Source organism: Fukomys damarensis, unplaced genomic scaffold, assembly GCF_012274545.1.
Source record: "Fukomys damarensis isolate Sample0158 unplaced genomic scaffold, DMR_v1.0_HiC HiC_scaffold_16, whole genome shotgun sequence".
NCBI classification, from domain to species: domain Eukaryota; kingdom Metazoa; phylum Chordata; class Mammalia; order Rodentia; family Bathyergidae; genus Fukomys; species Fukomys damarensis.
The window spans coordinates 21,585,939-21,605,525 of record NW_022900928.1 but is presented as its reverse complement, the minus strand read 5'-3'; the positions used below and the strand labels follow the sequence as shown (position 1 = coordinate 21,605,525).

Genomic DNA, 19,587 nt, shown 5'->3' with positions numbered 1-19,587 from the left:
AAAAAAAAAAAAAAAAAAAGGAATCACTGCAACTGTACTATGCAGTTGGCTCGTGTTCTGCAATAGAATGTGGAATGACCTAAAGCTGCCTACGTGAAACTTTATTCAATGTTATCTGGTTCTCAAATGGTTGACCCAGTAGCCTGGCCACTTGGGCCAGAAGAGCTGCAAAGACAAAGAGATTCACAGGTATCTGGCTTACCTTGCTTTCATGTTGGGTGGCAGTGGAAGCCAGAGAAGTACATAGCAGCTTCTGTGAAAGTCATTGTTAGTGGTTAAGAGCATGAATCCTACCTCTATATTGCTTGGGCTCATCTCTCATCTCTTTGTAACCATGGATGATTTATTTAACCTTCCTGAGATTCAGTTCCCTTGCCTGTAAGATACAGATAAATACTTGAATGTACGTAAAGTACTTAGAAAGGACATTATAAGTGCTAGTTATGGGGATGGTGATACTGATTACAACTACCAAGCTCTGATTACTCCAGATCCCTGTATTCAGTCATGGATAGTTGAAGTTCTGTATCCCTCACTTATCTGTATATCAAATTCTTTTTCCATGCTTGAGAAGTTTTCTACTATTATTTCTGTGAACAGGTTTTTTTTAATGTTGTTTGTGCTATCTCCTGCTTTTTCATTGACTCAGGTCAATCTTATGTTGTTCTTCTTTGCATCACCTAGCAGCTATTGGATTGATTTTTCATAGTCTCCTGGTATTTTTTAGAAATCTTTCTTTTCACAATCACTTACCACAGTCATGTCTTCTTTATCTGATATTCTGTCCTCACATTGGCTCATTCTGCTGGGTATACTTTCAATGGATTTTTTAATCTCCTGGATATCTTTTTGTGTCTGTATCACATATTCCATTTCTTTCTTATGTTGGGCATTCCATAGTTTCCATCATTTTTCTAAGCTTGTCTCTTTTTTTTATCTGTATCTGCTCTAGAGTTATTAACTACATCTTTTATTATGGTCATCTCTGTAGTTACCTGAAAGAATATTTTTGCTTTAACTTTTTCCTAGAGACTCATTCATCTGTAGAGACAGTTTTGCTGTTAGCACTTCAGAAAGTCCAGATAGGTGGCTTTCAAATTGTTCCACCTTGTTACCTGCTAGGTTTGCCTTTGGTGAGCTGGAAGTGCAGAGTTACATTTTGTTTAAGTGTCTTCTCATTTTCTATTTTATTTTTTAGTTTAACTCCTGGGTTAATGTTTATAAACTGCTTTTGGCAGGTAGCTTTATTGCTAGTATTTATAACTCTTAGGAAATGACCACTTCTCAGAGATGTCTTCCAGGTGTAGCTGGCTTTTGGGTTTTGAGTCTTGAACCATCCTACCTCTTCAATTTATTGGGGATGAGAAGTTGCTGCCTATTTGGCTTAGCCCCTGGTTCTTTGGCACTAGCCTATAATATTGTTTAGACCGTTAGGCAATCTCAGTAACAGCATACCAAGAAGAAGAACTGACTAGGACAATTATGTGACCTTAGCTAAGTAAAATCAGCAATAACAATAGCATCAAACACAGCCTAGAAAATAAAAACTGTGGTAATTATTAATTTGCCACCTTTAACTGTATGAACTATATTTGTGGTTATATAACAAAATCTAAACCCAGAAAATTGTATACAGTAAATATGCCCTCAATGTGGATATTTTATCCTCAGAGGAGAAAATTTAAAAGGGGTTAGGCAGAGCAAATAGAGAAATAGAAAAAGAGGAAGAGATGAAGAGGACAAAAGAAGATTATGTGAACTTTGGGAAACTGGTGAAGACAGGAGGGAAAGAGAGAAGAAATAAAAACCAGAACAGAACTACAACAAATAAACTAGAAACAAGTTTTACACTCATATAAAAACAAGAACTAACAAATGAAGAACAAAAACAAAAAGAAGAAATAGAATGTCTACTTCAGGGCATGATGGAGTGGGCAGACAGAGCCCAGATCTATGTTCATTAATCCCAGCAAGCCAGCTGTAGATTTATGGCAGGGTAGTTGATAACCATAGCAATCCTGCACCTTTTGTTCCTCTGAAGGTCAGGCTGATTTCTGGCTGTGAATTTAGAACCTTATTTGTTCAGACTGTAGTACTATGTGTGCCTCCTGCTGGCTTAAACTCAGCACTGTGACTTCCTAATGACTTGAACTTAGTTGCATCTCACCCTAACACTTGGAGCTGCTAGGTGGAGCTAACCTGTAGCTGCTCTGAATTCTGAGCTCACTTGGCCCCTCTCTTAGGGGATGTCTGAATCTGAATAACTCACCAGCACAGCAGTTCACTGTGTCTACTGGTGTATTTTTTGTGGATGCCTCTGGGGTCACCAGTAGTCACCATGCATCTGCAGGTTTGAGCTGCCTCCTCTAGGCTCTGAGCAGGGGCTCAGGGTGAATGTGACACTTGCCACCTCCCTTTTCTGCCCTGAACTTTCTTTATTCTCCCCATGGGCTTATCTTCTCACTTCAGATCCTTGCTTCTTCTTCCTTCTTTTCCTCACATTGCTATTATATTCCATCATACAAACAACAAATCTCAGGCTGTTTCTCTGCTGTTCACCACTCACTCTGTCATCTTCCCAGAACTCTCCAGATCCCCATATTCAACCTTGATTATGAGGAGAGAGGTTTTGAAAGCCCATGGGGAAAGCAACAGTAGGTGTGTTTCTTCAAAAGCTTCAGCTATCCATGGTTTCCTATAAGTACCTTCCTTTGTGGCCAACACACCCAACATGCCTACCCATCACAGTCCTTGGTATAATTTAGCAATCAAATTTCTGCCATCTCTTACCCCCATCCATTGTGAATCCTCTTGGCAAGCTCCTTGAAGAGAAGGCCTTGGGCCTCTTTTGCCCAGTGGAACATAGTAAGTATCATCACATCAGGTTTGTTTGCTGAGTAGTTTGTAGGTGCTCCAGAGCAGCACAGCCATTGGAATGGCAGTTGCACTTGGGGATCCTTTGATTCATTCCTGCCTTCCTCTCTCTCACCCTCTGCAGTGGCTCTTTCATGTTTTTTTATTTGTCTCCAACCTTATTCCTCCTTCTCAACTGATACCACTGACTACTTTATAAAAAAAAAAAAAAGGCCAAATTTAGATAATTTTTTTCATCTTCCCTCCCTTTCACCACAAAATGTTACTATGTTTACAGCTATCATTTTTCAAATTCCTCTGTTTCAAGAGACAAGAGTCCCCACTTCTGGCCAAGGATATTCCAGTATCCTACCCTTTTGATACAATCCTATTCTAGTTTCTCCTGATCCTCTAATTCTTTATTTTTCCACTGCTTCATACCTCCCTGTCTCTTGCCTTCAAGAAAATGTTTATCTTCAGTTCTTAGGGAAAAAGTCACGATTATCTTTGACCCTGTGCTGACTACTTTGTGATGCCTTATAACATGTTTTCCTTTTACCATTAGAATTCTCAAAACAGCAAGGCTAAAATCTCACAGTCTCTACACCTCCACCATCACCCCAAGCTCACTGAACACTGGGTTTGTCTTTGCAGTCATCTTTAAAAGTCCTTTTTAGCCGGGCATGGTGGTGCATGCCTGTAATCCCAGCACTTGGAAGGCAGTAGGATCACTGTGAGTTTGAGACCACCATGGACTACATAGTGAGTTCCAGGTCAATCTCAACTACATAGTGAGACCCTGCCTCAAAAAACAAAAAACAAAAAAACAAACCCAAAAAAGTCCTTCTTATAATGTTCGTGTTATATCTAGTTCTAGTTCCTATCCATTTTCTTCTGAATTTATTCCCATTTGGGAATCTTGGAGGACTGCTGGCATTGGTATGACCAAAGGAACAGCTCCTTAGTTTGTCCTTAGCCCAACTTCGTATTATTCAGCTGTGGATCTCTCTTCTCCTTTGCCTCTTGGCTCCTCATGTGGAAAGTCCAGGCAGTGTAAGAGGTACCAGGCAATTAACTCTGATGCCTCCAGGGGAGTTAAAACATTCACAGTACCCACTTCACCCCCAATTCCAACACCCACTGATGCCATTCTGTCTTCAATAAGAATGAGTCAGTGACTCCATTGGAATGGGCAAGATGAGGAAACTCTTCAAAGAATTTCTTATTCTTACTATCCTCCTGGTTTTCATGTCATCCCTTCACAGGATATTGACATACATGTACCACAAGTACCACTTCGATAGTCCAGTGCTATAAACTCATGTTTCCCGCCACCCAAGAAAAAGAATTTAGCAGTTATCAAGCTTACTCTCACACTATTTGGTTCCCTGGCTGATAGGTAACCTGAACCATGTAACAGGAATTGACTATAGCCTCTGTGATCCACTTAGGTTTAGCTATTAGGTCCTCTTATTTTTAAAGGCTGAATTTTCCAAATTTCTTAAAGGCATGCATGTGAAGGACACTTCTGAGTTTGAGATACAGCCTTAGTGACATTGACATCTCCCCTGAAGCCCTGTGCCTGGTAGGCATGTCTCACTTGCAGTTGGTTTTCTGGATTTGATAAGATCCTCTTGTGTAGGCAACCTGGAAATACTACACATTTTCTTATTTAGCTAAAAACACGTGTTATATATGTGGCTACAGAAGGATGTTATTCTAAGATTTATCTAGGGACAAGGCTTTACCAAGTGTATTGTGTTCAAATGTTCAACATATGTATAGGCAAAGAGCTATTAAATAATTCACATGCTCTGACAAGTTAGAACAGTGTTTATATCATGGCAAGGATCCTGAAAGAACTAGAACCTACAGCTTAAAGGAAGTGCTGAACAAACTGTGATTCCATCTGGCCAATACTACAGAGTTGTTATCACAAAAATAGGGAAGATATATTTTGAGGACCCCAAGCCAGGAGCTTGAAAAGCAATTGTTGGCTCCAAAAGCCAACATGATGGCTACAGCTGTCCTTAGCTGCTACACTAGGGATCTGACTATCTTAGGATTTTCCCACACTCCTTCCAATGACACCTCTTTGTGACCACCCTCTCGCTCTGTCTGACTGCTCTGGAACCAACTCTGTCACTGAGTTCAGTGAAATACAGAAATGACAAGGTGTCTCCTGGAATGCATCAGCCAAGAAATGGTGCGGAACTACCCTCATCCCTAAGAGCAAACAGAGCATGTTTGAAGAGTGTGCTCTCCTAGCAGATGCCAGGTAGGCTATGAAGAAGTTATGCTCCTAGCATTCCACATGGCCTTTAAACATGGCATCAGCACTCACACCCCAGCTAATGCTGGGCAGAGCCTAACATGGCTGTTTCTTGGCCAGGCCCTAACAGAGACGCTAGTCCAGGACAAGCAGACATCACAGCATCTGAACAGCCACTACAGCCGAGTATGATGCCTCTGAGGAGGCTTCTGGGTCTTGATTTTGCTGGAAATGAGGCATTTCACCTACATCTGATCTAACTTCTAGAGTGGAACAGATATAAAATTCAGGTTTTAGTGGTTGCTTATTACTAGCAATTGAAATGCATTTTTTACTGTTTTTAATTTTTTTTCCAAATTTAATTTTTTATTAGTATGTGCTTGCAGTACATAATGATTATACTCCTTGTGGGGAGTTGATACGTGTACATAACACATCTTAGTTTTTCACCCCCCCCATCCCTCCATATGTTGGTCCCTTTCTCATTTGCAAAAGATTTTTTTACTATTTCCTATTATCAATCTTATTTTGGTCTTTATTTATTTTGGGAGGTTTCTCACATAAGAGCAACTATATGTTATTTAAACTTGTGTGTCTTATTTATTTCACTTAACATTATGATCTCAAGGTACATCCATTTTCTTACAAATGACTCAAGTCTATTTTTCTCTATGGCAGAGTAGTACTCCATTGTGTATAAATACGTTTTCTTCATTCATCTGTTAATGGACTTATAGGTTGCTTCCAAGTTTTAGCTATTAAGAATTGTGCTGCTATGAACATGGGTATGCATATATCACTTTAATATGATGTCTGTCTTTAACTCTTTTGGGAAGATACTTAGAAAGGGAAGATCTGGGTCAAATGGAATTTCTAGTTTTAGTTTTTTGAGAAATCTCCATACTGATTCTCATAGTGTTGTACTAGTTTACATTCCCTCCAAAGATGTAGAAGCCCTCTCTTCCCAATCTTGCCAGCAGTTTTGATTGATTTCTTGATGACAGTCATTCTTTCTAGAGAAAGATGGAATCTCAGTATTTTAATTAACATTTCCTTAGTGTCTAGAGATGTTGAACATTTTTTTCATGTATTTATTGGTCATTTGTACTTCTTAAAAATAGCATGGTGCTAGCAAAAAAATAAAATAAAAATAAAGACAAAAAGAAGTGTGGATCAGTGGAACAGTAGAGGATAAAGAAACATCCCCAGGCACATTCAGCTATCTGATCTTTGACGAAGGGGCCAAAGACTTACATATGAGGAAATACAGCTTCTTTAATAAATGGTGCTGGGAAAACTGACTATCCACATACAGAAAATTGAATCTAGATCCATATATCTCACCATGTGCTAAAATCGAAATAAGTAAATGACATAAATGTTAAAACAGAAACATTTAATCTGCTGGAAGATAGCAATTAATGTATTCATTATTAGCATTCTTATAGCACTTAGTACTGTCCTTTATAGTGCCCAGTAAAATTCTTATAAGGAAAAAAAAATTGTGGCCATAAAGATATGACTCAAATCATGGGCACCTTTTCAGCAACAACGGAAATGTGAATGTGTCTTTAGCTGTGTGTGTCAAACGCATAATTTCAGGGTTATTAGCTAACAGTGGGTTCTGAATTGTCATTCGGGCTTTTGAAAATTTTTTCTTTTCAGACTAAAAATATTTTGATTATTGCTCCTGTGGGTTGATTATACAATACTTTATAGATATTTCTTATTTGTTCTGATCATAAATATTGCCTCTCATTCTTTTGCACAAAAAGAATGAGTTAATTAAAACTCTTTATATAAGGGATGAACTGCTTGCAGCTAAACCTTGGTCTTTGGCTTAAACCAAGCCTCTTAAATGATATCCATATTCTTATGATCACACAAATACTACTTATAACATAGAGGAATTGTTAGAACATCCTGCTATGAAAAGAATTCCATACTTATTCCATACACACACACACACACACACACACACACACACACACACACACACTGTCCTTCTTGCTGCTCTGTGGGGTGTAACTTTCTCTCCTGAAAGATTGGAAACCTGATGTAAGGTGACCTACCTGATCTTACACACTGCTGTGGTGCATGTGGTGCAGACCCTGGCTTCCTAAGCATTCCTGGTTGGTCTTCTCATCGCTGAGAATGCCATGCCTTAGGGGAGGAAGATGTTCCAGGAATTTTGCATAAGGGGATATAGAAATTTCTCAACAATGTCCTCAGGGACCCTCTGTTTTGAATTCCAGCTGGGCAACGTGTGGGTATAAGGTAACCCACTGCTTTCAGACTTCTAGTGTCCAGATCTGGCATTTGAACACCTGTGCATGATGTGTATTTCTTTCAACATAACTTCTTAAATCATTGTTTATGTTCTTACCCTTCATTTATGCATTTCCTTTTTTCCTTTGTAGCTTTTAAACTTTAGCTGCTATTTACTTCTTTTTTTCTTTTACCTTATTTTTCCTACCTCACATCATCTGGTCATGTCCCTCCCCACCCATTAATGCCCATGGGCCTGTTGCATCTCATATTCATTTCTTGTCTTAACCTTCTTGTTCTACATGGGAAATAAGAATGCAGGCAAACAGGTGGTGGATAGAAAGCCATTTGTTCCACATACAAAAGAGGCAATGTGTCCTTTTTATTTCAGTACAACCCACACAGACACACCCTGAGTCACAAAGTAGATTTCTGTTAGCTCTCAACGATAATCCAGGTGTTAACTGTACTGCAGCTGGCTTAGAACTGACAATCTTGTTCTAAAATTGCCAGCTCAAGAAAATCAAGCAGTGGTTGTCAGCAGTACCCTGTCAGTCTTATATCTAAACAGTGAGAGTACTTTTCTGAAGTCTATTTCCAAAGGGATAAATTTCAGTTGAGGGATCATCCTTTGAGACAACTGCATAAGCCAGGAAATTTTGTTGTAAATAAGAGAAACTCAGTTTGAACTAGTCTAAGCCTAGGGAGCCCAACAGAAAGGGTCAAGATATATATCTTCATTAGGAAGACCAACCAAGGATGAAAGTATTGCCCATCTTTTTCTTAGCCTTTGTTTTTCTGTGCAGGTTGGCTTCATGCTGATGCCAGCTTCTTCAAGCTTCATGCTGATACCAGCTTCTTTCATGAGGGGGAGAATATAGCTACTGAAAACCACAGAGACCTCTTGTACCATCATGTCATGCTCTGTTCTCAGTTTTAAAGATTCAGCGAGGGGCTAGGGTATACCTCAGTGATAGAGGACTTACCTAGCATGTATGAGGCCGTGGATTCAATCCCCAGCACTATAAATTTTTTTTTTTTTTTAAAAGAAGGATTTCACCCAGCCAAGCCTGATCCAGGGAACTAGGAATGAAACTGTCTCTAAGAAGACAGCAGTCCTCACTGGAGGTGTGTGGTTACAGCAGGGTGATGATCCTGGTCTTCTCTGGACAAACAATGGACTCAATTGAGGTAGGCTTCAGAAGAATTCTTTGCCAAGAGTAATTCAAGATTTCTTCATTCCTTTCCCTTAGCAAAAGAACAAGGGAGGAATTGACTAATCTGGAGTTCTCTACAGCCTGTAAGGTTTTGGGGAGCCTTAAGTACTGTCTGATAATCTCATTGCTAATTAAGATGCAGTATACTTCCCCGCCCCAAGATTTGGAAGCCTACTTTTCTTGAGCCTGACAGTATCCAACTTTCTGTGTATGAGAAACTCATCAAGAGTAAACTGTTTGCTCACTGACCCAGGAGAGAGATGGGAGAAATGAGATAGTTCTCTGTTTAACTTGGAATCCTTTATACAGAGACTGTCCTTGCTGGAATCTCATTATTCAATTCTGTAATTTCTGGCCCCACACAGACCATCTCTCTCCATCATCTGACTAATTGCTGAGACAGATTAACTGTCATGGTCAACTCCAGGATCCCCAGCCATAAAGTGTTTTGCCTGGTTGATGACATCAAACTTAGAAAACAGTCCTACCTTAAGCTAAGCTGTATCTTAGGCCTGACTATCCCCAGAAGTGAGCAATTCAGGTCTTATAGGAAATGACCCAGAAGAGGAGGACCTGTGAGAGTCAAGGAACTATGCTGTCACTGTTTCTGAGGACACTTGAGAACATTATTCTTCATTATTCTTAAGGGTAAGGGAAGACCTTGATAAAATAGCTCTGCTCTGTTTTTGTTTTTTTTTTTTTTCCTTTAACAGATTTGAATTTGGGGGATTGTATTTCTTATATCCCCAATTTTTCCCAATTTCTGAGAGTCAACCTTGATAGAGACAAAGGTAGTTTGGCTTCAGTAATCTTAGCTAAATTTTTCAATTCTTGACAATATACATTTAAGAAATCCTAATTTTGATTCAGTTCTGTGACACAAGAGAGATAGTATGCTTCAGTGTGGCCTTCTTTAGTCAAAATGCAAGAGAATCTAGAAATGTCAGTCTGCAATTGAAGTTTCACCTCCATGAGGACAATGATCATTTGACCATCACAGTATTTTTGAATTATTTGAATTAAGTGTCCCAGAGTTCTGACTCTGCAAAGTTTAGGGAAAAAATTGACTTTTCCCTCTGTCACATTTGTAGCAATAACTGTCAACACAGAAGAGGAGGAAACTTGATAAAATATTTGTGTAACATAGCTTGGTACATTAGTAGGGCTAACATCCTTGGCTGAGTAAAAATGACTCATTCTTATGTATATTCATCTGTGGGATGAGCATCCTTAACAAGGCAAAAGAAGGTAAAGCTCTCCTTTAAATTCACTGCTATCTCATAGTTGGGAGAAGTAAAGTTAGCATGTAGTGTCCTCTGGAATCCTATTTGGCTTTCTTTTCTTCAGTGGAGAGTGGGAGTGGTTCTCTCAATTTGTCTTCACGCAAGAAGATCTGGGCTACTGCTCTACCATTGATTTTCCTAGTAGACAATGTGCACAGGACTTTTCAGAGACTTTCCAAATTTAGAATCACTCGGGGCCCGAATATGTGATCTCCATGTTGATACAAGATTTCTGCTGCAGATTGACTATGAGAATTAAGGAAACAGGTGTACCCCCTGGAAAAACAAGGTATTTTAAAGTAGAACAAAACAGAACTACACCCTAACTCTTATCTGTTAAAACATCTCTCTCAAGCCAGTAAATTGGAATCAACTTTAATAACCTTGTGCCTTTTAATGTCCTGATATGCAACTGTTTTGTAATATAAGAATGACATTAGAAACTGATAGCACCTGCTGAGCTATTAGTAGACCAAGGAATATACGTTTATTCACCTAAATGGAAATCCTCACTTTTGGCTGATGAATATTGGCACTCAAGGAGATCATCCTAAAATAATCTCTAAGTTCTTATCCAGCTGAAGTTAGTATTTTATCCTGACCTGTGTCCTTCTGAGGGGCTACAATTTTCTTAAAATGTAGCTTTTATCTAGGAGGTGAAAATATAGCTCTACACTTCACCAAAAGTCAAGGTTGGAGGTACTGTGGACTTCTCTAGAGCATTCTCCATTTCACTGTTGCCTTTAAATTTTCAGAAGTTTACAGGTGATTCTGGAGGACCTGTGTAGTAGGGGATACAGTTTCTTTAGGACAGTGATTGAAGGGAGGGATCCTCTCTGCCATCCGGACCACTGCTCAAAGGGCCGGTGTGATTGCTGGGAGAGGACTTCCCCCCCCAGATTTGTTGGGAGGGAAAAGTACCAGGAACCTCTGTTCTGGTCCTCAAACAAAGCTTCTGGATTTTGCAGTGTATTTTAGATACGTGAGACGATATATTTTTGCAAGTAACTAAAACGCTATAGTTAAAGTAAGCATCCCTCTTGACCCTACCTTCCACCCCCACCTTTCTAAAGCCCAGACAAATATAGAAGAGAAGACTATTAAAAGGCTACCAACTAACCCTCCATTTATTTTTTATACATATAAAAAGCTATGAATTTTTGTTTTTTACTATTATACCATGTAATTATTCAGCATCTTTCTTCTTTTTACTATTCCATGTCTTACATTTTTATGATGTCCATAAATACTTATCTCTTGTTTTCAAATGCTGTCAATAGTCCATATTATGGATGAACCACTATTTAGCCACTCCCTATGAAAGATATTTTCCAACCTTGTGTGACTAATCATATAATCCAAATATATAAAATAGATAAAAGGTATACTTGATCTGCCCCCTCATTAAGCTATATAAACAGAAAGCATACTAATCCCTTTGTACTTTGTTAAGATACTTTGCTCCTTAGTTCCTTTATCTGTGAAATGGGAATAAAAATCCATCTCATGAAGGTCATGAGAAGGATTACATCAGTTAGTGCACATAAAGTGCTCTGAACAGTACCTGGCATGCATAGCAAGCACTGTGGGTGGGCCATATTGTATTGGCCTCTTAGAATTGCTTTGGCTTTTGGCCCATATTGTCCATTAGCTGTTGACCTATTTTGTAAGTATCACAGAAGAGCAATGTGTTTTATTGGGCTCTTTAATACACAGGCATCAGCAAGGATGTTGTTTATCCCCTTTCACAAAGTCTCTCTGTGAAAATGAGCAGTTTCTGTCTTGCCCAGGAGTAGTGATGCCTCTTCTCGGTAGCCAGTTTGATTTTCCCATATTGATCTATGCATCTTTTAGCTGACTGTGCTTCTCTTTTTTTGTTGGCTGTTAGAGTGGATCCAGATTTTCCATCCATGTCTGCTATTTGTTAAGGCCTAACTACATTTTGTATATTAACTTATGCCTCTAATTTATTTTCTTACCCTTATTTTTTGGCCACCTAATACAAATGACTGTACCTCTGTATACAGAGTAGACCTTTTATTACACTGAAGGACTGTTTTGGATGAGTCCCATTATCAGCACAGCTGATAGCTCCTGTCCCCAGCAGTGACCAAAGGCTGCCTGAATGGTCCCCCAGGGGCCCTCACTGTCAGGGATGAGGTTTCAGGAAGGGCTTTAGTGACACAGCTATGGTGTGGAAATTTAAAAGCTTTTAGTCTGTATGGACTCTGGAGTATACAGCATACCTGGAGAACACACATGGATCAACACCTTTATTGGGTCCAGAGCATTATCCAAACAAGTTTTCTATGGGAAGCTTTAACTTATATGTTTAAAATAAGCAGACATTAAGTCCAGGAAGTGACTCCATGGTGGTCACTGTAAGTTTACAGCAAGTAGTCTGAATGGTTCCTTTCAGGAAGTGGTGGGAAGTGGTACTCAGCAGGAGAAATGCTTCTAAGTTATCTCTGGTCCCAGCTGGAGCCATTCTGGTGGAGTACAGTGTTAGAAGCTGTGTCAAGTTTGGCTAAACCTTGCTTCTGATAGGGAAAGGTGAACTTATATTTAAAAGCAGATACCAAAGTCCTCAGTGCAGGTCTATACATGCCCTGCACAGGGCATGTGGTACTTGCTGGAGTCTTGGGAGATTTACTCCTTGGCTTTCTCTTCTCCAATGCCCACTGGAGAAGTGGCCCGGCCAGTGCTGGAAGTCTCCATGCCCATGTTGACTGTGGTCTCACGTGCAGAGTGGCACTTGGATGTATGGGTCTTTTTCTATTCTTTTTGAACATTAAAAATCATCATTGTGAGTTCTTTAACAGAGGGGAATTTGGCCTGCTGTTCAGAATTGTTTTCCTATATTTCCTTGCCAGGTCCTGAGAAAATGTAGGGTATGACATATCCTTGGATGCTAGTCAGACAGTTTGACCCAGTGAGAGCTCCTGGTATATTAATTAATGTAACAACAATAAACTGCCATGGACAAAGAAGTCAGTTGTGATTGTGAAGGCCCTTTGTCTGTGGCGTGAAAAGCTCCTGTAACAATGGACAAGATGCAGGCCTGAGGGAAGCTGGAATACAGAACAGTGGCATCTCAGTAGGCACCATGCACCATCTAGATGGTGCCTAGCACAGCTATCTTGGGAGAGACCCACTGTACTGTCAACAGACAGCCACTCTTCTCTCGTTAGAGCTTGAGTGTGAAATATTAGGTTTCCATTTCTGTTTGAGGATAAGGAGAAGCTTTGCGACTTATTCACACTTAGGCAGTGCATTGGGAAGGGTTAATGAAGCATGGAGAAGGTACCTTTTCTCATGGAAAGAGAAGCTAAAATGCAGGGAAACGATTTCAGGACCAGACAAGCCAACCCTGGGCCTCCCTGATTTGCTCATTTGCACAATAGTTTACTACTCCAGGTAGTAAACACTTGCCTCATGAATATTGAAGTATTGGTAATACTGGGCAAGCCCAGAAGATAAGGATAATAGTTTCCTTATTTAGCAATGAGATCCACTTTTCAGACCACCAACTTCTGGTTGGCAGCCTCCCATTCAACACGGAGGAAGCACGCACTGTTAATGGGTCCAGCTTGAAAGCCTTAGCAGCTCCTTCCCTTCCTGCTGCCCACTACTCTGTCAGACACACCCTAGAAAGTGACAGCTCCCATTTTATCTCAATACATTTTATCAGTTTCTGCCTGTCCTCCGCCTTTTCACATACTCTCCTATTTGTTTGTTTGTTTTTCTATAGTTTCTGGCTACACTGCATTTGCTATGTTTTCCCATCTACTTAGTTCTTAGAGATCCCTGGCTGTTATTTAGGTTCTTCTCTAGATGTTTCATTCTAGCTTACTTCTTTCAGCCATAGTTCTACAGAAACACAGGCTGCCAACCTGGCTGCCGAAACATTTGTCAGAAGCGGGAGTAGGGTGGGGAGGGCAGTGTACATAGATAGAGGGCCTTACTATCAGCACCTCCCCACTCCCATCTCCACATTGCTGTGATATTCAGGGTGGGCCTCCTTACCACGATTGTGCCTTGGCTCTGGAGAACCCTGGTGTAAAAGTTAGGAGATTCCAAGATCTCAGCGCAGGTTTTCCTATGTAGTTCCTTGGAGAATGGTACCAGTTCCCTAGTTTCCTCAAAAACCAGTACTTTGCTTCTAGTAAAACCAGACCCAGCATGTCCAGTCAAACCAAGCACTGCTGGTCTTGAGCTCTGTCAAGGCCCTCCCAGCTAAGGGTGAAGTCATCAGGAGTGGTTGCACCATCTTCAAGGCACACCTTTCAATGGCATGTGGTCTGGTCCTCCTTGCAGTTGTTTTGAAATCTGTGGTTTCCTGTTTTGGTGGATGGTTTTTGCACATATAATCAGTGGAACTGACCTCACAAATTGAATACTTTGTATACTTCATTTGGAGGTTGCTAATATTTCTCCAACATTCTAAATGTATTCTCTTCCCTCTTTAGTCTCAGATAAATCACCACCGTGCTGCTAGTAACGAAACCTACCAGGAACGCTTGGCACGTCTAGAAGGAGATAAGGAGTCCCTCATCTTACAGGTGGGTCCTTTGGATGGAAGCCAGTTTTGTCTGTTACCTCCAGCTCTGTAGCTTCCCTAAGTGAGAGGTAAGCAGAGAGGGTTTACTTTGTTGTATTTTTTTTTAACCTCAAAGTGTATGTTTTTCAAACAAGCTTTCCCTGGAACAAAGCATAAAGTAACTAGGAGCATAACATAACCATGGCCTTGGCCTTGGGGAGCTGTGAATTCATTCATTTATTGTGCACTGCTTCTACTCACTGGGAACCTTGTGGCTCAGTGAATAGTGGTGCCAAGAGTGAACAATGTGGGCCCTGTCCTCCAGGAGCCCTGAGTCTTGTAAAGGAGATGAGATGATATAGCCTCATGTCACTAATGAAACAGAGCCATAATGATAATAGGCCTAAGGGTCAACACTAACAGAATCGAGTCCACAGTGTCTGAAGCTAGATCTAGACTTGGTGCCAAATTCCCTAGAGCTGGCAGCATGGGCAAAGCCTCTGATGACTCTTGCTTCAATGAGAGAAATTCCAAAACCTGTCATGGAGAAAGCAAAAGAAACTGCCATTACTGGAAGCCTGTGTTCCTAGATAGGACATGTTTCTTTGTTTGGTTTTTTCTTTTCCCTTCAGTACTAGGGATTGAATCCAGGGCCTTCACACTAAGACAGATCTCCAGCCATTTCTTAGTTGGAGACAGGGTCTCACTAAGTCACTGAGGTGCCTAGGCTGGGCACTACCTCAGTTGGCTAAGTTAGGCTTTCTTACAGAAGCTTACTGCTGAAATAGCTCTTTGCTATGTTAGAGCTCAAATGCCTGAATAGATTTATAAGCATTTATTCAAATCTAGTGTATATCAGATATTAATTGACAATTTGGAGTATGTAAAGACTAATATCCTAGTCTTGGCTCCTTAAAAAGCTTGAAGGATGTTGAATAAGACTGGTGGTGGAATGGAGGAAGCAACAGGTGGAGGGCCAGACCCCTACCCTCTCCAGGTGTGGGCTTTAGTTGGTGTCACTAGGGTTATGAGGCAGCAGCATGATTCTTGTTTTTTCTTCTTAGCTTGTTTATTTCGCTTTTTAGTTTTGTATTATAAACATACAATAAGCCATTTAGAAACTTTGGAAATTCTGAAGGAATCCTAAATAATTTAAAAGGAAAAGGTGAACATTTTGACCTTTTCCTAGTGGCTTTTTCCCCCTGCCTTGCTTCTATTTTAAACAGTTGAGCTCATGCCAGTTATAAAATTTAGCATTCTACTTTATTTTTTTCACTTCATTGATTCTAAAATCATAAAATAATTGAGTACCTATAACTTACCTGTCTGACCTAGTTTTAGATGCTGGAGACCCATCTGTGAAGAACTTGGACGAAGTCCCTATTCTTCTAGTGCTTGGGGACAGGGAAGAGGAGGAAAGGGGAGGAAGGGGGAGGAGAAACAAGGAAGAGAGAGAATTTGAAGCAATGTTAAGCACTATAGAGAAAAGGCCAGATAATGACTGGCAGTCAGGGAAGCTCCCAACAGGAGTTGGGGAAGGAGCCGCGCAGACACCTGCAGAAATACTTTCTACACAGAAGAGGTGGTCGGTCCAGTGCACACTGCGGCAGGAGTACGCTTAGTGTGAGGTAGAAACATCAAGGCACCATTGTGGATAAAGTCCTTCTGTGAAGAAGCGGGGGAGCCCCTTCAGAGAAGTAGCAGGGGCCAGATTTTATAGCACAGGTATTTTGAGGGGTGTGTAATTTGAAACACCATCCCAATGCCTTAAGGAAAATACCAATTTAGAATTATGTAGCAAATGGTATGAAATTGCAAACTTTTGAACCAGGATTGAAATAACACATTCCTATTTAGAAAGGATTACATTTAATAAAGAAGACCTATATAAAAGTGTTCTCTTTCACATTCATGGTTTTAAAAAATCTAAATTCCTGAATAATCCCTATTGAAATAGTCCTAACACAGTTGGGAAGCTACTTACCAGCAAAGTCAGAGGTTGACCCCAGCGGTTTCTATTCTGCAGAGCTTGTGGACAGGCTCCTAACAGCATTCTGCGCTCACTCCTGTTTCCTGGTCTCCTGGGCCATGGAGCTGTTTAGACAGACCCTTAGCAGTATATAACCTCTTGATAAAGTCACACAACAGCTACCCCAGACTAAATTAACTGGACACTTTGGCCCAGAATGTTTTCCTGTATCTGTTTGTAGGAGAACAAGACCAATCATAAAGAATAAAATAATTTGTTTCAGAGATTAATTAAACACATTTTATATTTTTACTATAACGCAATTGCTTTAAGGCAGGAAATATCATCTTTTTTTTTTTTTATTATTACTATCTCTGAATCCCGGGTCCCTGTACCTAAAATTATGCCTAGCATGTACAGGGGCTCAAAAAAATAGTCATTTCTGTTGAATGAAGGTCACATTCTGAGATCTTTATACATTTTGTCCCAATTTTCTAGACTTCTTCATTTACAATACTTAGGGCTAGTATTGAGGCTCTCAAGGCCCCTGCAACCCTGATGTCTTTAGTCCCATGTGCAGCTACACCAGGAACTATTGCTTGGGGCCATATATTATTCTTCAGGGTGCTGCTGCCAGCAGGTGGCTTCAAGGCACGGTGGGACCATATAGGTGTTAATCCTCGTAATGGAATTAACCATAGCACGTCCTTCCCAACTGGAAATTTGTCCCAGGGAACAGAGGTCTGTGCCCCTCCCCCTACCACCCCAGTGTTACTCTTTCCTAATTGGAATTAGTAGTTGAAAAGGCCAGGGCTGCTGATAGTGTTGAAGAAGAATTGAAATGCAAGCAAGAAAAGTACAAAAAGCTCTGTTGTGTAAGTTGATCCTTGTTGACAGAAGGAGTCAATTGTTGGTTTAAAATTGAAAAGTTAAATGCACCATGCCTCAACTTCAGAAATGTTTCAGTAATTCATTCAACATTTGGGTGCATAAAAAATGAAAAGCGTAAAGTAGCCATACTCACTTAGATTCACTGCTTTTTATGGGAACTTTGTAATTCATAAAGTTTATTTAAACAGTTGTAAATGAACTCAACTCTTTGATGCTCCCTCTATCGCTCTATTGCAGACTGGGAAATAATTTAGAATAATCTATATACAAACAGCAATGACTAACTAAAAAGTTCTCAGTTTACCATCAGTTGATGTCTTTATTTCAAGAAGCCACCCATTCCTTTTCTTTATCTTCCTGCTTTGCTTTGTCTTAAAGAAAGAAAGAAAGAAGAAAAAAGAGCCCCTGGAGCAGTTTGCTAATAGAGGTCATGAAAACCCTCATAATATGTATTTAGTGCATAACTGAAATTACTTGTAACTGGGTTTTTATTAATTAATATTTCCAAGAGAATCTTGGAGTTCCTCAGAAAAAGACTTTTTTCTGCCATGTGTGCAATTGTGGCTTCTGTGTATCTATGTCTTGGAGTCATGTTTTGGCCTGTGAGGCACAAAAACCTTCCTGGAGCCAAGTTTTGTCAGTGCTAACACATGCCCTTTACGTCCCACATTCCTTAATTGCTTCAAAACCCTCATCTGATAGGTGAGCAGTCCCTAGGCTTTTATGAGAGGGGTAAGGTCATTGGTTAATTTCCATGGAGGCTTGGACTGCCCTTCCCCATGAGGTGGCAGAAGCCCTGGCACACCAGGTAAGCTATGTCTTGAAGTTGGCTGTCCTAGTAAAGGAGGAGATGCAGGATTCCAGCCCAGAGGCAGCACTCAGCTGTTGTGCGCTTCTCTTTTGAAACTATCGAGGACAGGAAGGTGACCAAAATCATTCAAGCAGTGGGTGAGACTCCCTAATAAGGTAAGACTCCATCTGGAGTTGCCTTCTTCCAGGCCATGCCCCCCGCACCTCACCTAAAAGAACAGCTGTCCTGAGGCTGGGGATTTAACTCAGTGGTTCTGCTGCCTGCTTCACAAGCATAAGGTTCCCAGTTCAATCCCCGGTACCAAAAATAAAAATAAATAAATAAATAAATAAATAACAGCTGTCCCTAGCATGTGGGAGTCAGTGGTGCACTTTCACTGCTCACCTGCTTTATAGCACAGACCTTGTTCCTCCATTGTTGACTTATTTCCTGCAACAGGTGAGTGTCCTCACAGACCAAGTGGAAGCCCAAGGAGAAAAGATTCGGGACCTGGAAGTGTGTCTGGAAGGACACCAGGTGAAACTCAATGCTGCCGAAGAAATGCTCCAACAGGTAAGGGCAAATTGGGTGGAAGGGAACAGGGCTTGTATTAAAAATTCCTTTCTGAGCTCCTGCTTCCTTTCCCATGCCACCTGGAGATGGGGTTGGCTGTTCTTCACTCAGTGTTTAAACAGCAGGTGAAACCAGCCTGAACATCGAGGGCAGAGAAGAGCTGGCCTGAGCCAAATAACCTGTTGAGCTGGTTAGACAGATTCTCAGGAGGCACTTTCTCTAGCAGGGTACACTGAGCTCTGCTGGCTGTGTCACCCTCGTCTTACCCCAGGGACCACAGTTTGACATTGGTGGCATTTGGAGTTTTAGAAAGTCAGCTTATTTTCTGCCCTTTCCCTGGTCTCATTCCCTATTGTAACAGAATTTAATAGATGTTGAAATGACAAACAAACAAACAAACAAACAAAAAAACCCAGCTGCTTTCCTAGCATTCAAATAATGTCCTTTCCTTGTTTGTTTTTGTTGTTGTCGTTACATGTACAAATAATTTAAAAAGTTTTGGTCACACAGGCATGCGACATGGCCCTCAGGTTTTATATGCTTAATATCATGTAGTGATTCTCTATTTTAGAATTTTACTGTTTAGTCATCTTCATTATCACTTATAGCAGTTTTATTGTGTGTGAATGTATCATAATTGCCTTAACTGTTCTTCCTCTGAATAGTTTTACTGTACTGTAAATATTGTTAATGACCTTCAGTTATCACAAAGGAATATTGACTTATCACATCTTTTCAGAATCTATTGAGAAGCTAAATTTTAAAAAATTAAGCCTATTAATAAGTTTTCTAGACTTAAATTTTTCTTGCATTATTAGTTATTTTAAAAATGAAGCCATGCCAAAAGTTCATGTGTGTGCTTTGGAACTCCTGATAGGGCCCTTGGCACATAAAAGATGCTCACCAGTTATTTAAAGAACAAAAGATATTT

At 40.3% G+C, this 19,587-nt stretch overlaps 1 protein-coding gene across 12 annotated transcripts in view; it reads left to right on the top strand.

Moving 5' to 3' along the window:
- Positions 1-19,587, top strand: part of Ppfibp2 (PPFIA binding protein 2) — a 152,952-nt gene that overhangs the window by 68,121 nt on the left and 65,244 nt on the right. For 10 of the 12 annotated variants that reach the window (XM_010615962.3, XM_010615955.3, XM_010615956.3 and 7 more), the window contains 2 exons: positions 14,363-14,455; positions 18,543-18,656. In XM_010615962.3, the coding sequence (XP_010614264.1) occupies positions 14,363-14,455; positions 18,543-18,656 (207 nt within the window). Of the gene's footprint in view, positions 1-8,491; positions 8,585-14,362; positions 14,456-18,090; positions 18,260-18,542; positions 18,657-19,587 lie in introns of those variants that run through there. The other 2 variants (XM_010615964.3, XM_019206307.2) reach the window with 2 other exon arrangements.